This window comes from Indicator indicator, chromosome 20 (assembly GCF_027791375.1).
Source record: "Indicator indicator isolate 239-I01 chromosome 20, UM_Iind_1.1, whole genome shotgun sequence".
Classification (NCBI taxonomy): Eukaryota; Metazoa; Chordata; class Aves; order Piciformes; family Indicatoridae; genus Indicator; species Indicator indicator.
Genome location: NC_072029.1, coordinates 10,518,988 through 10,539,553, shown reverse-complemented (window position 1 = coordinate 10,539,553; position 20,566 = coordinate 10,518,988). Strand labels below are relative to the sequence as shown.

The 20,566-nt window shown below is 38.1% G+C and overlaps 1 protein-coding gene across 6 annotated transcripts in view; it reads right to left on the bottom strand.

Moving 5' to 3' along the window:
- The window catches only part of EPC1 (enhancer of polycomb homolog 1), a 46,168-nt gene that overhangs the window by 963 nt on the left and 24,639 nt on the right, over positions 1-20,566 (bottom strand). Inside the window, exons 3-15 of one of the 6 annotated variants that reach the window (XM_054390012.1) lie at positions 18,733-18,878; positions 18,441-18,647; positions 18,173-18,321; positions 16,640-16,796; positions 15,540-15,716; positions 15,357-15,446; positions 15,122-15,270; positions 13,428-13,780; positions 7,827-7,910; positions 1,792-1,910; positions 1,624-1,710; positions 838-979; positions 363-729 (exon numbers count right to left, since the gene is read on the bottom strand). In XM_054390012.1, coding sequence (XP_054245987.1) covers positions 363-729; positions 838-979; positions 1,624-1,710; positions 1,792-1,910; positions 7,827-7,910; positions 13,428-13,780; positions 15,122-15,270; positions 15,357-15,446; positions 15,540-15,716; positions 16,640-16,796; positions 18,173-18,321; positions 18,441-18,647; positions 18,733-18,878 — 2,227 coding nt within the window. The remainder of the gene's footprint in view (positions 1-362; positions 730-837; positions 980-1,623; positions 1,711-1,791; positions 1,911-7,826; positions 7,911-13,427; positions 13,781-15,121; positions 15,271-15,356; positions 15,447-15,539; positions 15,717-16,639; positions 16,797-18,172; positions 18,322-18,440; positions 18,648-18,732; positions 18,879-20,566) is intronic. The other 5 variants (XM_054390013.1, XM_054390014.1, XM_054390015.1 and 2 more) reach the window with 5 other exon arrangements.

Here is a 20,566-nt window from a genome sequence, read left to right as displayed (position 1 = left end):
TGCTGGCAGACTGCCTTGTGAGGACAGATACATTGAATTCTGGAACAGTTGAGAGTTCACACAGAACCTAAGAGCCAAAAGCCGTGCTCAGCAGTGGAGCACATTGGCATGCTATAGTGCTAACAGATCATAAACTTCACTTTTGAGCTAATGCTCGTTTCTGGTCTGGTGGCCACCCTGGAAAGTCCTCAGTGTAGAAGCCTGTCTGTTCTTGCGTTCCTTTCCAAACAGCCCTTTCTGACCACCACTGAAAGCAACTTTAACTGAAGCCAGCCTGATCTCATACAACTGTTCTTATTTGCCCTAAAGATATTTACCAAGCCAAAGACAGACTGGAAAACACCAGGAGACACAAAACCTACCTTGGTACTGCATCCACCGAGGATGAAGCTGGGACCTTGGGCACCTGACAATTTGTTGCTGCAGCCAGCTTTAAGGCAGACGATGGAACAGCACTTAAAGTCCTAGGTATATGTCGTGCATTGAGTGTGGTTATAGAGTTTACAGTGGCAACTGATGAGGGTACAGTTAATCGAATGTTGTTCCCAATCAGGACCTGAGTTGTTGCAGAATTGGCAGCAGTTACTTGGTGACTCAGTGCACTGTGGGAACTTGAAGTCTGTGTTATATTTGAAGGCTGTAACAAGGCTGAACCTGCTGTTGGTGATGAACTTGTATGGACAAGTGCTGTAGGTGTAGTACTACTGAGGTGTAAGCCCTTGTACACTCCTGCAAAAGAGAAACAAAATAATAAGCTCATTTTTCAGAACACTCACCTCCAGATAGCTCTATCTCCACTGTAAAAATCGAGACAAATTTTGACAAGCAGCTGCATACCTGAGGCTTGAAGAATGCCATTCACCCCAATTCCAAGCACCACATCATCCTTCATTTTGAATCCCATCAGTTGTTCTGATGTAACCAAAGCTGAAGCAGCAAATTGAGCACTAACAGAATCCAGTGTCTTGGAAACAAAACCCTAAAAGAACAATGGTGGCAAACGTATGTAATTGAGGCTTCTAAAAGTCAGTACTCTCCCCATTTTAAAGTTACACAAACTAAGTAATACATGTTAATCAGAACTGTGATCTGAGAGAATGACTGGGCCAAACTGCCAGCATTTGGTACAACCAGTTAAAATCTGAACTGTGATTTATTTTTCCCATGCACTTTTAGCTCCATTATAACAACAGAGAAGAAAATCCCCATCACTATTTAAAGTACAAGAGAACTTCTTTCCTAAGTTATAAAGTTATACAGAACAACATTTGTTTCATAGGCCAGCTTGTTTGCATGAAACTCCAAAGCCAGTTCAGAGACTCAAGAGGTTCAGATTGCTAACAACTTCTGAACCTTTCTGTGTCCATCAGCACCGCCATCACCACACGTTTATGAGCAGTAGACACTTCCACAGCTGCACGGAGAATACATTTAGGAGTTAGCTTTAGCTATTAAGTAAAAATCCTGCTCTAAAAATCCCCCACTACCAAGAGGATAATGACATGGCTGGAGATCTCATTCATATTTTTAAGGCTTTATAATGTTCATTATTTGACTGACATCTTTTTTTGTTTTGTTTTTGTTTTGTTAAGAGGGAGCAGAGGCAATGCCTGCCACACTCACCTGCAGTGTCCCTTCTAAACACTTTACAGAATGGCTATGATGTAGATTCAGGCGAAAGCCACTTTCCTGTTGGTTAGTTTCAAGGTTCTATGGCAACAGTTGACAATTAGAGATGAACCCTGGTGGGAAACAATGAGGGATAAATCATAGCACAGACAAATCCCTCACCTGTGATGTGTTGGCAGAGGAATTATTATTTGCTTGCTGTTGATGAATTTGTGCAAGCTGCTGTTTCTGCATTAGTGCCAGTTGCTGTTGATGCTGCTGGTATTGTTCGGCTGTAAATGCTGAACAAAATATAAAACGAGAAAATACTACATCAAAACACGTAGCTCTTGTGTATAGAAACACATCTATTTTACAATCCTAAGAATAAATAAGTAAATAGGAGTAATCATACACCACAGCAAGTTCTTAAGAGCCTCAATGCACTTTTATGGCCAAAAGGCCATCATCCTCTAAAAATTTTTGATCAAATTAAGCCATCCCTTTTTAAGCTCTTTTTAGTATACAGGCTTTAATTGCTCAAGATACCAAAAAGACAGGGGGAAGAGGGAACCAGAACACAATCAAACCCACCAAAAATTCCCTAATAACTGAATAAGAAATTAGAGGTAGAAATGACATCACTCTTGTCACTTTGTGAAACTCCAGTATCTGCACTATTGGTTCATATACAAAGCTGGGGAACCGCATGGTCCAAGCCCTCTCGATACAGAAAGTGTTTTGAAGGCTGTGAGCACCTATAACTAAAATTTGTTTTAGCTTAAAATCTTAAATTGGGTATGCTTAGAACTGTGCAAGCTATCCCGTACAATATTTAAGTTGGTTTTACGCACACATGCACTAAGAACTCCATCATTACAGAACTAGGTAGAACTACATCCTTCTTTCTCAAACCTTTGCAAGGTGACCACACAGTGCACCACACCTCAACTGGAGTCTAACCCAGATAACCCATCAGCAGAAAACTGATACAACCCAGTGCTCTTCCTACAGATTCACAAGGGGAAGCCTTGTTCAAGCAACATCATTCACTAACTTTGTAAACACTGGGGTTTTGTGTTGTCGGGTTTTGTTTGGTTTAGGTGGATTTTGTTCTTTTTTCTTTTTAAATAACCACACTAAAGAAAAAGAGTGTATTTCCAAAATGCTTCACAGTGGGGTTCGACTCTATGATCTCTGTAAGTCCCTAACATTCTATGATTCACAGCATTCTATGAAAGCAGACTCGGTTTTCAATTTCAAACTCAATCAAGGCTGGAATGTGATTTCCTCCTTATAAGTTCAGTCAAGGATGTACCTTTCAGATTTTCCTTCAATTTTATTTACAGCACTTATTTGGGAGCATCTGAAGATAATATTTGTGCTTCTGGAATGATTGCCTGAAGAAATAAAAATCAATCTGTTTCTATCAAAACTATAATTATCTCCTGCTTCTGGAAAAAACAGAATTCTCAAGAGCAAGTGTACCTTACCTTACAAGTCTGTACGAAGCTGTACAAGTGGCTAACCAAAATAAGAATTAATATTTGGAAAACACAGAGTAAGCTGCTGAGCATGCATTTCTCCAGTCTATTTGCAGTTTTCTGGGGTAAAATTTTGTTCCAAATCTTTGTTGCGAAGTGGAAATAGTACTAAATTATTGCCAGCACTTTGTTATTTTAGCACTTGAAATTAGAATTTTTTTTCAGCAATTTTTTTTTCTTTTTTTTAAGCAGCATTCATTAGCAAGTAGGGATATGACACTTGTTTGCATTGCTTTAAGTGACAAATTACTTCCCAATACTCTGACACTTAGATAAATCTCACTTTAACTTGCTTCACTTCTTCAGTCTTTTAAAGTTATTCCAAGGGACACAGCTTAGTAGTAACACCATTTATAAATGCCCTTACTAAAAAAAAAAAAAAAAAAAAAAGACAAAAACTACAATGCAGGAGCTAGCTGGTTTAATTTTAATTCTATTTTATATAAACTAAAAGCCCATTAATTTTTTTTATTACTGTCACCAAACAGAAGTTAGAGCAAGAAAGCTTTAGCACACAAAGATCAGCTTGTAGGAAGCTAACTAGGAAGTAGGGGAGGGGAAAAAATGGATTCACTGTTCTGGTTACTGATAAATATTTAATTTATATACACCAGTTAGTAGTGACTTAAATGTTTCACGTTTTTTTACCCCCCCCTAAAATGGAGACTCGATATGGTTTAGCCAGCACAGTGCTAATGATACTGATGGTTCTACGTATCAAGGTATTTTATTCCACAGTATGACACTGTAAATATACTGCTTAGGAATAGGTTGTATAATGGATGTAAATAAAGACAACTTCCAGACTGGCTAAGAGGAAAATGGGCAAAAAAAGACTATGTTAAACCACCACCTCTGACTGAATTAAAGTGTCCAGTGTGATAACAATCTCACTTTTGTCCTCTTCAGTTTTCAAGTCTTTAGTACATTTTTTATTTTAACTATGAGTTTAGTAAGCACAATCAACCTCTGCTGCTTTAACCAGCTCCCAAGTACTGTTTTCTTTTGGCAAATCAGCAGTTTGAGATACATTTAGTGTAGTTTTAGGTGCTCACCATTCTTTCTGTAAGCAATCTTCAGAAGAACTACATTTTTCAATTGTGCTTCAGTATATTTTAAGTAGCCTGCGACCCTTACAGCTGTAAGATTCCCACCACTATGAAAATAGTTATACAGCTGTCAAAGCAAGCAAATCACAGTAGAGCCCCACTATGACCACTCTCATCTACATTCAAACTGCTGCTCTTAATTCTGCACAAATATCCAAACAGTTACACATATCACCTTGGAAATGCAATGGAAACAGTTATTTACATGTCCTCTCTGAAAAGTTGCTGGGCACTCAGCAACAACTTATTTCATGGTTTTCAGCTTACCTTAAAAGTTTCAGAGCACTTTTGCTGCTTCCTTTATTAAAGTTAAAAGTCTATACTAGATGTTTCAAAACACCATTTACAACACTAGCAGAGACTCATTGTGAGAGTCTGAATTAATGAGTGGCATCCAGTTTAGAAACACAACCCTGCGCATAAAGGACTGTGACAAACTAAACCAATCTGATTTATACTCATGTCCCATTCCATTGCATATCCAGATGTGCTCCTGTACCCAAAGATGTTGCAGACCATAGCTACCTAAGCTAGCTCTTCCCTCTCCATGCTAAAGAAGTACTACAGTGAAGGTTTTATTGAAAACATCACCACTGCTAAGGACTATGCAAATCAAAAGGCATAATGCAAATGGAAAGAGCATATTTTACTCCACTTGTAAATCACTATGTTCTGTTCACCAACACTGCCATTGGGCTTCCTCCCCTCCTGCTCTATACAGTCTACATTACACTTCAAGTGAAAACATAAGACTGAGATATGCTGCTCCTGAAAATGAACACTTCCATGTACAAAACACTCCGTATGTACTCCACCCTATTTAACCTTACATACTCTACTGTGACAGGAACTAAAGAAGGCCTTCTGAGGAAATCAAGAGGTATGGCTCAGCAGAGTTCTCTGTCTCTGCATCTACAGGCACAGTCCTAAACTTCCCAGAACTATTCTAAGTTCAGTATCCTTTTTTAAAAAGCAACTCAAAAGTAGAATGCATTATAGACCATAAGAAGGTAGGTATTATTCATCATGTGGCTTGCAGAAAATATTTTTTTTCTGGCTGGCAAAGCCAGATGCAACTACACAGATGTGAAACCTAGTAACTTCCTACCATCATGTTATCTACAAAATCAGTGACACTGTCCCTAAGAATCTTCTTCCAGAATTTTTATTACTTCTCGTTTTTATTCTAAAGAGGAGAAAGGACACACCTGGAAATCTTTCATCAGTATCAGAGAAAGATGGTAAATAAAGAAGTACTAAAAATGAATATAATTTTATTTGTGTGTCATGCACTGGCCTTTACCTGCCTGAAAAAAAGCAGCACAGGAGAAGCAAGCCTAAACCTTTTCTGCACCCTTAAATCAGCAACCATGATTCTGGCAACTCAGAAAAGTATTGCTACACAGTTACACATTCCTGCTATTTCTGGAGACCTTCAAGGCTTTAAAAAGAGTTAGTAAAGCAACACACAAGTGAACAACAGCATCCAGTGGACAAAACATAACATTCAACGATTGAAGACAACACAGGAGATTTTGGAACAGATTCTTGCTTCATCAGCCCTAGACAGAACTGCAGTGCTTATAGACTCCTCTCAACCAGCACGCTGGGGCCACTATTTAATGCTACAGAATTTACTGAATTGGACAGTGATAGAGCAGCCAGTTTTGTTCACTACACACAATCCAGTGGGGGATGGAGGTGGGAATATCTCAACCACACTACTGTTAGGCTACAGATAAGAACACTGTCATTTCAAAAGGTCTCAGCTGACTTTCACAACAACTGTACTTTCAAGAAACTTCAGTAATTTGTGTAAGACTCCTGACTCCTTAAATTAATCTAACCCAACTGCTTTCCTCACCTTAAACATTATCAACCTTCAAGGCACATCCCTACCTTGAGTTATCTACATCAAGATGGTTGTAGAAGATGAGTAGCTCAAGTTTTACTCAGAGACTAGGCTACATGCTTGCTTGTTTGTTTGCAGCATACTGGTTTGAAACAGAACAATTAGAACTCAGTAAGGCTTCTGAATTGTTTCTGGTAGAATTCTCACTGAAGCTGTAACATTTCAGTTGAGACAACCTTCAGGATTTTAAGTTAGTCCATCATGTTATACTGTTAGCCCCTTCATTTAACAGCTTGGCACAACGCACACAGCTATTCTGCAACTGTATTAGAGGTATACTTGGGCAGCAAGTAAGAGCAATGTTTTCTGGCTCACATACTGCAAAATGATTGGCAGTTAGAAGAGGCAGCTTCACAAGTTTGCACCTATGAATACAGGGAAAGAAACTGTATGTTACTGAGACCGAGTGACAGGATATATAACTGCTTAATATCTCAGCAACAGCCACAAATCTTCTGCAATAACCCGATTTTTTTTAAACACAACACTACACTAAGAAATCTTTCCTACAATCATTTACATAATCACATATCAATCTTTTGTTCACTGAATAAAATCTTTCCATTAGATGATTCTGTTTACCCATCTATCAAATTGTATAGGATACTGGTACTCCACAGGTGTTTTCTAAAACATGAAGTTATGCTGTCAATAGACCTCTCAAAGTTTCTCAGTGGTTTTAGGCTGCAATAAAAGTCTATTTTTACAGTGCTAACTAGTTTTACCACAGCATTTATTGTATACTGGCCTTACAATGCTGTAGCTCACATTTAGCTTCTCTGAAAATACAAGTCCTTCCCAGAAGTGGCTCAGAACAGTAAGCTGGAGAGCTAGCTGTGAGACTTACACAAACAGGTTAAGTTTTTGAATGGTGAATAGTCAGAGCCTCCCTCCTGACTACTGCTCCAAGTTTTGCTGCAAGGTGACTTAGTAGTTATTACTCTCCACATTCCCCTAGAAACCAGGAACCTCATCCTGGAAAGTGCACATGTAAAATCCTGGTTGCTCTACTGATTTCTTGACTGGAAGATGTTCACTGGATTTGCCAGAGAAACTGAGCACGCTTTAAGGAATAAATACAATGAGCTATTCAAGTTAAGTATCTTTTTTAAAAATAAAGTTTAAATTTTAATATTGAGAGACTTAAACAGCTTAGTTAAACTTTTCAGCAAGTGCTTCAGTCCTGCCAAAGACAGGAGCTGGGTATTTTAATCAGATTAACTTCAAGAACTGAAGCATTGAGATTATATTGGGTTCAAAGAATCTCTAAAAATCCATTCAGAGCACTGGATTCCCTGATCCTTCCAGCCAAGGTGACAGCAAGTAAAAAGGCAGTTTTGATCAGGTAACAAGAAAGATCACACAACTGAAGCTTCCAATTGAGAAATCCCATCATGTATACAACTGGTGAAGTGTGTGGAAGGGTGACAGATCAGCTTACAATGTTTTCTTAAAGGAAACACAAGAGCATCACATCCCTGCTGTGTACCACAACAGTCAGTGGTTACTAATGCCAAAGCGCATGCAAAGCAAACATCAGTCACAATGCTAAGTAATCAAGAACACCACATTTTTTAATCTCTACCTCATGAGAGATGTTATCTGGTTTACATTGCCTGGTTAAAGATTTTCTACTGTATAGCAAGTTCTCACCAGTGAATTCAGAAGATTGGAGAGACTTAGAGCCATCAGTGTGATTTAGCATTTGATGCACCAGGCCCAAAGATGTTTCACTTTCTGAAAAGAAGTTCAAGATTGATTTTACTTAAACATAGCATTATTAGAGACTATGAGAACATGAATCATTACACCCTTGATTATTACTACAACAGCCTTATATTTCAGCCCAACAGAACTTAAGTGTGAGATTCCTAACAGCAGAACTCTGGACTTAGAAATCATGAACTAGATAAAAGATCTATATATGCAGTCCCTACTTGGTAGTGGAAGAAAAACAGGCAGGAAATAAACTAATGAAGACTTTTACTAGCCACTGAATGATGGCTAGAAATGCTTCCTATGCATTTATACTTATCTGCCCATCGTTCTTAATATCAATTTCCACCAAAATGTCACAGTCCATTTGGGGTGCAGACAGTTTACTCCACTGTTATGATTATCACCATATTAGTATGGGATGCAAAGTGTAACAGTTCATCCCACCCCAAAGATCCAGCACTTTGCAGCAAGTTATTACTCCAACTGGACTGAAGCTGAATGAGAAAATCCAGTGTAACTGCAAAGCCTCCAGAGGTGTTCAGATATTTTAGTATTTACTTTTTCCTCATCTCCAGACACATTTCCCAGACTAAAGGGGCTTTTTAAGATTCTCTCCTTCAGCTAAGCCTAGAGCAGGCTATAGACATGTTACCCTCAAGGCCATTGCTGCTTCAATTAGGATCTCAACATCTCAGCCATAGATGAGCCAATGACAACTGATAATGGCCCTAACAAATATCAGTATTTCTCATGCTGAAGTTTATCCTACAGTGTGAAAATAAGCATTTGGGAAAGAGAAATTAGTAAAATACACAGCAGTGTTGACACTATGACAGATACAGATAAATAAAAACATCTAAACAAAAAGCAGTGATGCAATAAAAGCGATGAAAGGTAGGACAAGTCCTTTTAATCTGGTACAAGGAATTGCCACAAGGATTGAGGACCTTCTTCCTGCTTCTTCCCAGGAAAAAAATGCCTGAAGATGGGTGTCAGGTATTCTTAATGAGAACACAAAAAAATAGTATAGCTCTTTCAAGGAACTTGACAGATTTAGAAATGGAAATGCTTAGCACACATTTGGGAAGTGTAAGCCTAGCTCACAATCCTGATAGACAACCAAGCGTGCAATCTTGCTTTTACAAAGAAGATTAAGAGAGACAAAAAATAAAAAAGATCCAAGTTTACTGGGAAAAACTTATTTCTGAGGAATTCGTGCAGAAGAAAGTACAGAATAACAAAGTACAACTTGCAGCATACCACCTAAATCAGCATACCATCTAAATCTCTACAAGAAAATGCAAGGTAAACTGCTCTGTTCTGGATGCCTATAGTTTTTCACATGCAGTAAAGGCTACAATATCAAGCATCACAACTGTTAAGAATTCCCAGTGTGCCAGAATACTTGTGCTTCTTCCCAAAGGAAGCATTATACATTTCATGAGTGAACTCTAGTTAACTGCTGGCCTCTTTAGTCTTGACAGATTATAGACCTTCTTTTCAAAGCGACCCATCTTCTGGATGAAGACATTAGGTTGTCTGATCTTACTGCAGAACCTGGGAACAAACGCTCAAACGTTTCACTAGTGACTGGTATCTCTGGTCTGCCTCCTGAACACAAGGCTGAAACAGAGTTACACATGCTACCCAGTTTTAAATGCCTCAATCTTTTGGTTACTAGATACAAGCTTCCAAAAATACTAATGTAACATGTAACAGCAAGAAAGCAGAGTCCCTCTACAGTATGATGCGGTTCAAAGACTACCTGGCAGAACTTGATGACTCTAACAAGACTGAATTCCTGGGACACAAATACTTCAGCTGAATATTCATGCCTACTGTACATTCCAGACTGAAGGTACAAGTTCCACCTCTGAAGATCATGATATAGAAAACCTGATGAGATTGCCAGCAATACAGGCTCCTTTGCTGAAGTAATTTTGCAGCATGTTGACAGTGAATAGCTTCCCCCCTGAACAACTTACTCCTCCACAAGAATCATGCTTTCACCCTTGTCTGCTTTGTAGTGGTGTTCTGTAAAACACATGCCTGAAGATCACCAGCCTGGCTCTTTTTGCAAGAGGACGAAAGCTCCTTTCTCACAGTTCAGTAAGATGAACAGGAACCACCCTCTTCAAAAGGGATACTAGTTTTCTTGGCCTCTTGATCCTGCCAAAGCCTATCCTTTGGCATATGACAAGTCCAGTACAATCCTCACTGTAAGTAAATTCTAAGGGATTCTTTAACATTTTTGTTTGCATGTGGTTATTTTTGGTTGATTAACAGAAGCCTTGAGATGCCATCTTAACTTCATGCCTGTGCCAGACATGTTTTGGCTGAGAAAGAGTTAATTTTATACCCAGTAGCTTGTATGGGGCTATGTTACGGATTTGGGCTGAAAAGCATTTGGTAGCACCAGGATGTTTGTTATTGCTGAGCAGCCTCAAGAGCTTTTCTGCTTCTCACATCACCCTGCCAGCAAGTAGGCTAGGGGTGCACAAGAAGCTGGAAAGGGACACAGCAGGGGATAGCTGACCCTAACTGACTGAAAAGATATTCCATACTGTATGATGTCATGGCCAGCATAGAAAGCTGGGGGAAAGAGAAGGAAAGGATGGGGACATCTGGAGTGAGGCCATTTCTCTCAAGTAAGAGTTGTGTGTGATGGAGCCCTCTTTTCCTGGAAATGGCTGAACATCTGCCTGCGAGTGGAAGTAATGAATGAATTCCTTGTTTTACTTTACCTATTGAATGGTTTTTATCTCAACTCAAAGAGTTTTCTCCCTTTTACTCTTTCAATTCTATCACATCCCACTGGGGGGAGCAAATGAGTGGCTGTGTGAGCTGAGATGCCATCTGGGGTTAAGCCAGGACACACAGACCAGACTTGAAAAGCAAGGTTTTCCACAATATTTCCATGTCATCAGTACATTGTCTGGAAGCTCAAGACTTCTCTAAAGTTCTTTAATTCAGAAACAGACAAAACTTTATTGTACACCACCACATGATAACAGTAATATAACCACCTCTGCAGGCCACTACTGAATCTGAGTGAGCTTCATCTGAAAGGCAAGTGATCTGGTTTGACTACAACTCACAGCAGCAGTGAAAGGACAAAAGAATTTTTGTAAAAAGAGATGCATGCTCCCTGGTAAAAAGCCCTACTGCCACTTGAACAAAACTAAAAGGCTATGAGAAACAAACTGAAAAAAAAAATCCACAACACACACACAGAGCCTTAAAGGCAGCCAAGAAAAAGGAACTCTCTACAGCTTGTAAATCTGCACTAGTGACTATTAGAAAAGATTTAGTACAGATATTGGATATCTGATGTTAGTGACAGTACTTGCTACAGAAACTAATACAAGACAACTCAGCAGCTCCAGCCCCAAGTGACACGCACCTCATATGGAAGACACACAAACACCTGTCAACTGTGCAATGTACCTTAAAGTAACCTTTAAGATACTGGAAAAACAGAACAGTATAAAACAGAACAGCACCAAGATGAACTAGACCACATGCTCCTTACAAACACCTAAGCAGACCATCATTACATCACACACACAAACTCAAACTCATAGAACTCCAATGCTACAAGAATGACAATTAAGATTAAAAGACAACTATATGAGTACAATCTACCTGGTTATATTAGTAACAAGTGACTATCCAAAGACTTTGGTAACCAATTTGAAGCCTATCTATGAATTTAGACATAGTTATAATTTTTGAGTTATTTCATCGTTAGATCAAACCTGAATAAAAATGATCTAAACTCCACATTTAAATATGGAAAAGCTAGGAACACTAACTGGTATATTCACACAGATGATAAACCACCTGCATAGAATTACAGGCATAAATTAATGTAATATCCAACATACTTATGTATTATTTTCCCGATGGTTTCAAACTACAACCACACAATTAAAACCTTGTACAGGACTCATCATCATAATTAATTGAAATTTTAAGTTTAATTCTTGAATGGGAAGTAGATAAACATCTTAATCATCTTTTCATAAGGAAAAAAGAGTGTGCATATTTCTATACACATGCTTTAAACTCAATCTAAACAGGCAATTTTTCAAGTAGTTGTGGTTTTCAGAAGTAATGTATTGCCCACTGCTACTTTACAGTGCATTTATAATCTGTTCATCACACGTGAGTTTTGTTTTGACATTAATAACTTGTCATTTTATCACAGTTTATACTCAGGTCCCCTAGACAGATGATGCTCTCGTCTAGACTTGGTGTACTGATTGAAAGAGCAGATTGGTTTACTAACAGGTTTATGTTGCAGAAGCAGAATTTAAACACCAAAAACCCTACTTGGATCACAAATAATAACCACCATCAGTTTTAGCCCTAATATATTTTCAGCAAGGAGAGTCATAAAAGAGAAAAGACAGGAAGACAGGGGTGAGGAAACAAAAACTGCTCACTATGACTAAAAATGTAAGGAGGAACAATTTTCAGGGAAAAACCCAACAGCTGGTGCAGGAAGAACAAAATATATTGGAAAAGGGGAAGATTAAAGTAATCTGATACCAAGGTAAAATTTTGTTTCAGGAAATCTCTAAAACATCTAACAATTTGGGGAGTTCATTAGTTATGTAGATGTATCCCTCCACAACCCACTCCTACTTCATATCCAGGTTTCCTAATTTATTTCCGAAGTGATTAATTCCAAATGGCAAGGAAAATATGATTCTAGCGACTCCTTACAAAATGAACTTTTATGTTTTTGTAAAAAGTCTACATTGCCTCAGTTTCTATAAAAAGATGACATTACATGTACCAACTGATCAGAATTCAAGTTTAAGTTAGAATCTAACTATGTAAATACCAATCTTCCAATGCAAAGAACCTGATATAAAGAGAGATGCTGTCCAGTAACATTGTAATCAGAACAATTAACACCACATGAAATTTTTGTAGTCAGGTCCTCAATTCTGCAATTCAGGTTTTATGAGATGCAATCTACCACTTGCTGACAGGATGTAGAGGCGATTAGTGCAGAGTTTTGCCAACCATGAGCGGATGCATCAGTAGGGGTGAGCTGGGTATTTTTAGGATGGAAAATGGCATTCAATTTCATGTAAGTTCAAGTAAGAATTCATATCATGCTACGAACTGAAATGCAAACATTTTAACTAAAAATTTCCCATCACCACATCTAGCACTAGAAAAAAAATAGAATGCAGTATTTCTATTAACCTTTCTATCAACAAATTTTTAATTTAAAAAATCCAAATCTTCAGTGCCAGCTTAAACCCTACAATACTGGGTTTTAAACCTTCATATTTCTAGAATTACAATTACATACACCAAGGCAGCACTCATATAAATGTGTAAACCCTAATGGCTGCTAGCAAAAATTACAAATAAACATTCTCTGCAGCAAATGAAGAGGTAAAAGTGAAAATGGGCTGTTACCATCAAAGCAGACCACAGGCGACCTAACGATATTCTGGATTTCCTGAGCCAAGTTTAAAACTTCTAGAAGCAAGTTTGTCAAAATAAACATACCAAAATGTGCTGAACCACTGCTACTTTTACTTTGTATAGAGGTACTGCATGTCTGGGTCCCGGGTTGTGCTGTGCCTGTTCGATTTATACCCCTGTATAATTTCCTACAGGAGAGTTCATCATTGTCACTGTCATGTAGCGATGGTGTCCGAGGCCTAAAGTGCCGCCATCGACATGATTTGATATTGACTAGTATCTGACTGAGGTCTTTCGAGAAAGATTTGTCCGAGGTATTTGTTTCTGAGGTATTGGCAAATTGACTGATTGAAGAGTGTTGTGATGAGGAAAACATTTCCAAATCCAGCTGATGAAATGTGTTATCGTAGTCCGTATGCGCTCTGTCTAGCAGCACCCTGGAAACAGGAAAGCAAGGCAGAGTTACACAGTGGCAAGAAAATACTAAGGAAGTCACCAGTTTGCCATGTGTGTGGGGGTGACAAAAGGAGAGAAAAAACTACACAGAACTGTTCTGGAACAAGCGACTTCTCCTCCCTAAACACACAGAATGCAAGACTATATTTTACAGTAAGTAAGCATGTTTAGGTTTCTCTTCACATATATATTCTAACTTTTACTGTTTGAAAAGTTGATGAACATAATCATGTATATATTAAGACACTGCACCAACATATATAACTTTGTTGGTTTATTCTATTTTACAAAAAACCCCAACCAAACAGGCTGAAAGATAACAGTTCCACCAGAAAAACAAACAAACCGAGAGCATAAAATTGCTTAAGTACCTAAAAAGCAATTCAAAATGCCCTCCCCTAAAGTAACTCCCATTCAAAAGCATTACTCATTCATATATACTGAATATACCTACAAATATCCCAATGCAGCAGGGATGTCACACATTAGCTTCCAAATGCCCTGGCAAAATCCCAGTAAGAGCCTTCAACTCCCACTCTGATTTTGCTGATATGCCAGTCTGACTTGGTACTAATCATTAATCTGAATGCAAAATCAAATTCTTGCCTATTTTTTATTTAATACCAATGCATCATTTTCTTAAAGGCATCATACAATATATGAGAAATATTACTTAAAGAATAAAAAAAATTATCATTTATTTTTGATAAAGATACTTTGGACATTTGCTTCTAGACCAACTCTTTGGTATTTTGATGACATTTTTAGATTTAACAGTTATTGTCACTTTCAAGTATTCCTCCCAAAACTCTCTTTTACAACTCTAAGTCACCAAATATGGTTGAAACTCAGGAAAGCCTTTTCTGTAAAATGTCTTCAAAACCAGCAAAAATCACATCTAAGGAAACCATTTAAATACAAGCCATCAATCACAACAGAAAACATATATGTATTTTCACCTCAGAACTTGAGAGTACCAGCAATAGAAATCTCTAGAAACATTTGAGGAAACAGTATGAAAGTGGCTTCCACTACTGCAAAATAAAAATGGGGATATTAATCAGGTAGGGAAGCTTGTACTGAATACAGGTATTTAAAAAGTCAACTCCTCTGATGACTCCAGTTTTGAGTTTTGTTAAGTTGGAGTTTTGTTTAGGCATTGAGGTTTTTAAAAGATGTCTTAGCAACTGTTTTCTTGGATTTTGGTGAGGTTTGTGTGTGGTTTTTCGTTTGTTTTGCTGGGGTTTTTGTTTGTTTTCCCTCCTTTTTTTACAATTATTTTACTAAACATTTAAAACCAGTGACAATGACATAGCACTTACCTTCCACCACGGCCGACCCGTCTTCGTGCAAACCCAATACACCGCTGGGGTACAGTGAGGGTTGTTAAGCAGTATCTGTAACGCACATCTCCTACTCTTCCTTCCTTAGGGCTGCTCCATGGCCAGTTGCCAGGTTGGTCTAAATGAGGCTTAAAAATAATTTTAAACAATTAAACACAAGATGTTTCCCCACAACAATGCTCTATTTTAGGATAGATAAGGAAATTCTACTTACAGCATAGTACTGACAGCCTGCTTTCCTACGGAAGGCGAAGGGACCGTCAGGATCATTTTCTTCCTCAGCCTCCGAAGAACCAGACAAAACCTTTAAAAGATGAGTCAGGTTGCAGATCAGTAAACTCATGATTTGTACTTCTACTCTTTCCCTAAGAGCAGCACAGAATCCTAGAGGTCCTACCTGGGAGAAAGGTTCATCATCTGAGCTAGGAAAATCATACTGATTCAAATCTTTAGCATTGAAGACGGGCAGTGCAGCAGGACCTGTCTGTTGAGGAGCAGCAGCAGCAGACGAAGGTAAGACTTTTGGCTTCTTCTCGTACTTTCTTTTGGGTCTAATAACATCAGGTTTATCTTGCTGTGAGCAAAAAAGCAGTATAAAAACACACACATGAGCAAATTAAATTAAACCAGGAGTGTTAAGCAAGCTAAAAAGTGAACTCATCTCTCCACCATCTTGACAGCAATACCAGGCAGTCAGTTAACGAGTATCTCTATTTCTTCTCCACTAACTGAAACATCTAACACACAAGCTGAAGTCAAGGACTGTTGCTCCATGTGTAATGGACAGAACCTTGTGGTTAAGATAGCAGCACTACTTCAGAGAAGTGGACTAAAACTATATACAATGATCTCCAAGAGGAATAATTTTTATTTTCTAACACTTTAAATTAATGTTAGGGAATTACTAAATACCAAACAGTGTTTTAAAGAGGAAATAGAAGTTAGGCTTCTCAGATACTTGGGAGATACTTGACTTCACATGGTTTGGGGAAATGTGTTTAATTTTAAAAGTATTTTCTGAAATTCTAAGTATCTGAGAAGCCTAACTCCTATTTTACCCTTTAAAACATGCTAAGAATATCAGTGAATCACACTTAAAAAACCCAAAGAACAGCCCTCCAGATGAAAATAACTACCTGAATTTAAAACAAGATATAGGTTCTACATCATTAGTACTACATTTATCCAGTATCTAAGTAATAAATATAGTTTTGTTCAGGATATCCTAACTTCATGGACAGTATTAGAGAAAAATGTTTGTATTCCCTAGAATAATGTATTTGCATGTGTCTGTAGTTCCTCTGTATGTACTTTATTCCTGCCCCGAGGACGGCTAGCAATCTGACTCCAACAGAATAAAGCACATGATTCCACCCTGCAGCTTTACCAGCCTACTTTCAGTTTCACAAAGCTTCCCCCCCTCCTCCCACCCTAAAATGCTGCATCTTGCCTGTGTGGCAGCATGGAACTAGTAATTCTGTTACTGACATTACTCACTTTAACTTTAAATTCCTTAAGTTCCATAGCTTCTTGGTGTTTAAAAGGACTGCTGTTAGTCACAGGAATGATGGGAATAGCATAGGTAGGTTTCATCGGCTGCCGCTGTGCCATGACCTCAGACACAATCTCTCCACTGTAGTCACCCAAATTATACCTGAAATCAGAATTTTCATTATTTTCCTATTTGTTTAGATTTACAATGTACACCTGGTAAGAAAATGTGCATCAGAGAAACACAGACTAATACTTGCAACTTAGGGTAAAGGGATGTCCAGGATGACAGCAAGAAGTAGAGAAAGTACTGTTCCAAGGAAGGAACTTCTATTTGGAATCTTCGTTGTGATGACTAATGCTGACAAATATATAAAAGGATAGGTAACCTGACAAAGCCTGTAAGACGTCTCCAGAAGACAATAAAAGAAAGCAGCAGAAACTATAAGGGAAGGACAGGAGAGGGTTTCCCTTCCCCCTCACATGGAGACAGGTACCATTTAAAAATATGTATTTATCACCCAAAAGATCTTAAACAGTGAAACAAAGTGTCTAGTTCATCAATTCTCCCTCTTGTGTGTTATGAAGTCATTTAACAAGCAGATCCATGAAACGTATTACACTTTAAATCCTGTGGAATATGCCGAGTTGAAATGTAGTTTTCTATTAGAGGGAGCACTAGTCTTTCCTCTACTCAACAGCCTATTTTCTTGAGAAGGCTCCTAGAACAGATTTCCCCTCTCTGTTTCTACTGAAAATGGCCAGCGTTTTAAAAGCTTGTGATAGAGATACCAAATTTGTCTTCTCTAAGAAGCCAGACAAAAAAAACCCCAAAACCATAACACTTTAAAATATTGACTCAATACATTTTTTTTCAAACACAGGTGTTTACCTAGAGAAATCTATTCAGATTCTAGGTATCAACCTAAAGAACAACTTCATGTTGGAAATGTGATTCTCAGTTGCTTGGTAAATTGACAGCGGACAAGAGCAGAGCATTTGGTTTTCCGTACAGCTGACTAACGGGATGTCAGAAGCAGCACTAGCTGGAGATGACTCACAGAACAACATTTTATACTGTATGAAATGTTTACCTGTTTTCCTCAAGAGGGTATTAGATGCAACTTTGTAAAACAGAAACAGGGATAATGAGGAAACCTAAGAATGGTAATGACTGGTAATGGCCATAAAATTAGCTGGGATTTCCTTAATCTACGTATTTAACATAAATCTCCAAATTGATTTATCTGAAACTATGGTCTCTCTTCCTCTATAACACTGACAATGTATACATACCTCTGAACAGAGGTACACATGCAACAAAACAATGTAGATGAGTGTGATAGGTCACTTTCCATAGTAAGCAACTCCCTAACATTTAGTCTGCTCTCCAGAGCCATACATAAATACATGCTAGCCTGCAAATGAGAGAGTCTAAAGCCTTATTTTAAAAACCCCTCACCATTTAATGTATTTGTGGGAACCTGAATACAAAGTAGTTGCCAAAGCATTCTGCAGCACATTCTCAGTAAACTTTACCTCTTTTCCATGATTTCCAGTGTTAAATGCAGCAACTCTCTCTTGCTTTTTTCCCTCCTCTTTATCATCTCCAGGATGGTTACTGCACGACTCAGATCTCGACGCAGCTTAAGCATCTTCTCATAAGATGCTTCATCATTTTTTCGATTCTGTAGACAAAGAGTGCATGTTCGTACTACTTAGAAGAACTGTTTCTTTATATAAACTGCTTTTTGAATAGGGGTAGAAAGAACAGAAATAAAGCAGAGGGAGGCATTGATCTACTTACTTTTCGTGTCTGCATCTTTTCTGTTCGTCTTCTAAAAGCAACATAAGGGTCATTTGTGCTGGAACCATCTCTCTTCTCCTGTTTCACTGCTGGGATAAGAGAGGGACCTCGACAGTTTTTCCTCTTTCTAATCCAGTACTCATACACTTCTCTGATCAATTCATCATCTTCTTTCAGCAACAGCTTGGCCTCTTGCAGGCTGACTGGCTAAATGTAAAACCCAGCATGTCACTTTCACACAGTAATATATAGAGTGTGTATTTCAAATTCTTTATTCAAAGCACCGTTGTACCTGCTGCCCGCTGCCCTTTTCTAGTCTGTCTATCATCTCCTCAAATTGCAAAGGAGAGATGTCCATTCTTTTCTTCAACTTATTCACAAAGATCTCATCTTCTGAATCCAAGTCATAATCCGGCTGCTCAGCATCCAAACTAAAAGCTAAACAACAAGGAAAGTTGCAAGTTAGTTTCATCACAGAAATGTTTTGCTCTAATAGCAGTGCCTGGAGAGCACACTACATTATTTTGCAGGCAAAGCTAAAACTGGTTTGTTTGAACATTGAAGTAATACTATTTCAAAGTGATACTCAGTTTTACTTTGGAAAAAAAAATTAAATGACACCATTAAAAAAATCAGGAGTCAAAGTTGCTATATATTTGACTATGTTTTTGTTAAACAATGGAAGCTTACCAGTGGTGAAGCTAGTGGCTTGAACCCGGTTTTCAGATGGAAATTTTTAGCCTGGTCAAAATTTTCAACATTGTCTTGTATTCCACAGTTTATTTTTTTATTAGCAATAGTTATAGACTTTATCCCAAATGCACTTTAAAAGTACTTTTACAAGTGTACACAGACTGTATTCCAATGACCTTACAGACATTCTCAATGATTTCTGTAACGCAGATGAATCAGACTAAACTGGGCCAATATTGTGTACTCCATGTAGCAGGGCATCTTCAACAAGTAACATTTTGCAGAACACCAATAACTGTTCTATTTTTCACAACATCCTGTGAAAACACAGCAGTCTGCCTTCAAAACAAAAAATCTCCCTCGTTTTCATGCTTCATTCAAGTTGTTTTAGATTGTGAGACACAACACACTTCTAAAGCGCACATCTGAAAATACACTGTGAAAAGCATCACTTTCTTTTAATAGGTAGAATACAGTGCAGCTGAAAATCACCAGAAAAGGAGAACAATAATGAAAAAGCGTAATCTTAATATCAGCATGGAAGACTGCAACTATTATCTCTTCATCTGCTTAGAAGCAGAGCAACTTGCTTTAATCTTCCTGATCTTCCACCTGATCTAGTGCCTGCTCATTGCAGGGGGGCTGAACTAGAGACGATGTTTCGAGGTCCCTTCCAATCCCAATTATTCTATGACTAATAGTTTAAACCATTACTGAAGCTCAAAATGATACAGAAGTTTAACATTTAACTGAAATTAATTAGGCAAGAGATTGCCCATTTACGTAGCACAGAAGTTACTTTTTAAAATTCTAACTACCATGGAACAGAATTCTGCAACAGATTATAACCTTTGAAAACATCACAAAAATATCTGAAATGATGTGGTGCTCACATGAAGGGTCATATCCATACCGAACTGCTGCTATCTTCCAACAAAAACAAAACCCCAACACAACTGCAAGCCATCCATCATCTCAAAACATAGTATTTTGCATCTTCTGGATGTGAAATGCTTCCATCCAGGCACACTCAAATGCTCCTACTACTGCCATTTCTTCTTGGCTTCCAAATCCATTCTGTCATTTTACCTTGGTTAAGCTTCAGGGGACAGGTATTCTGTTTCAAGTAGATTTGTGTCTGTCTTCGCTAATGAACCTGTTTCCCAGCAAGCTGCAGCAACTATGTAACAGAGGGCAGCAACAGGCCTCTGAGATTTCTAAATGTAAAGTATGAACATACAGACCATGACCCAAGAAGGGCATCTATCTCCTAAATGTATCTCTCCAGTAAGAAGTATGTATTACTTTACATGTGGAAAAAAACAATTCTCATGAGTCAGTCTTGATGAGTACTCAATAGGTATTAATGTCTTGGATTATTAGCAAAATAAAGCTCTCAGTGCAGACTGCAACAAATGAGCTACATTACTTAC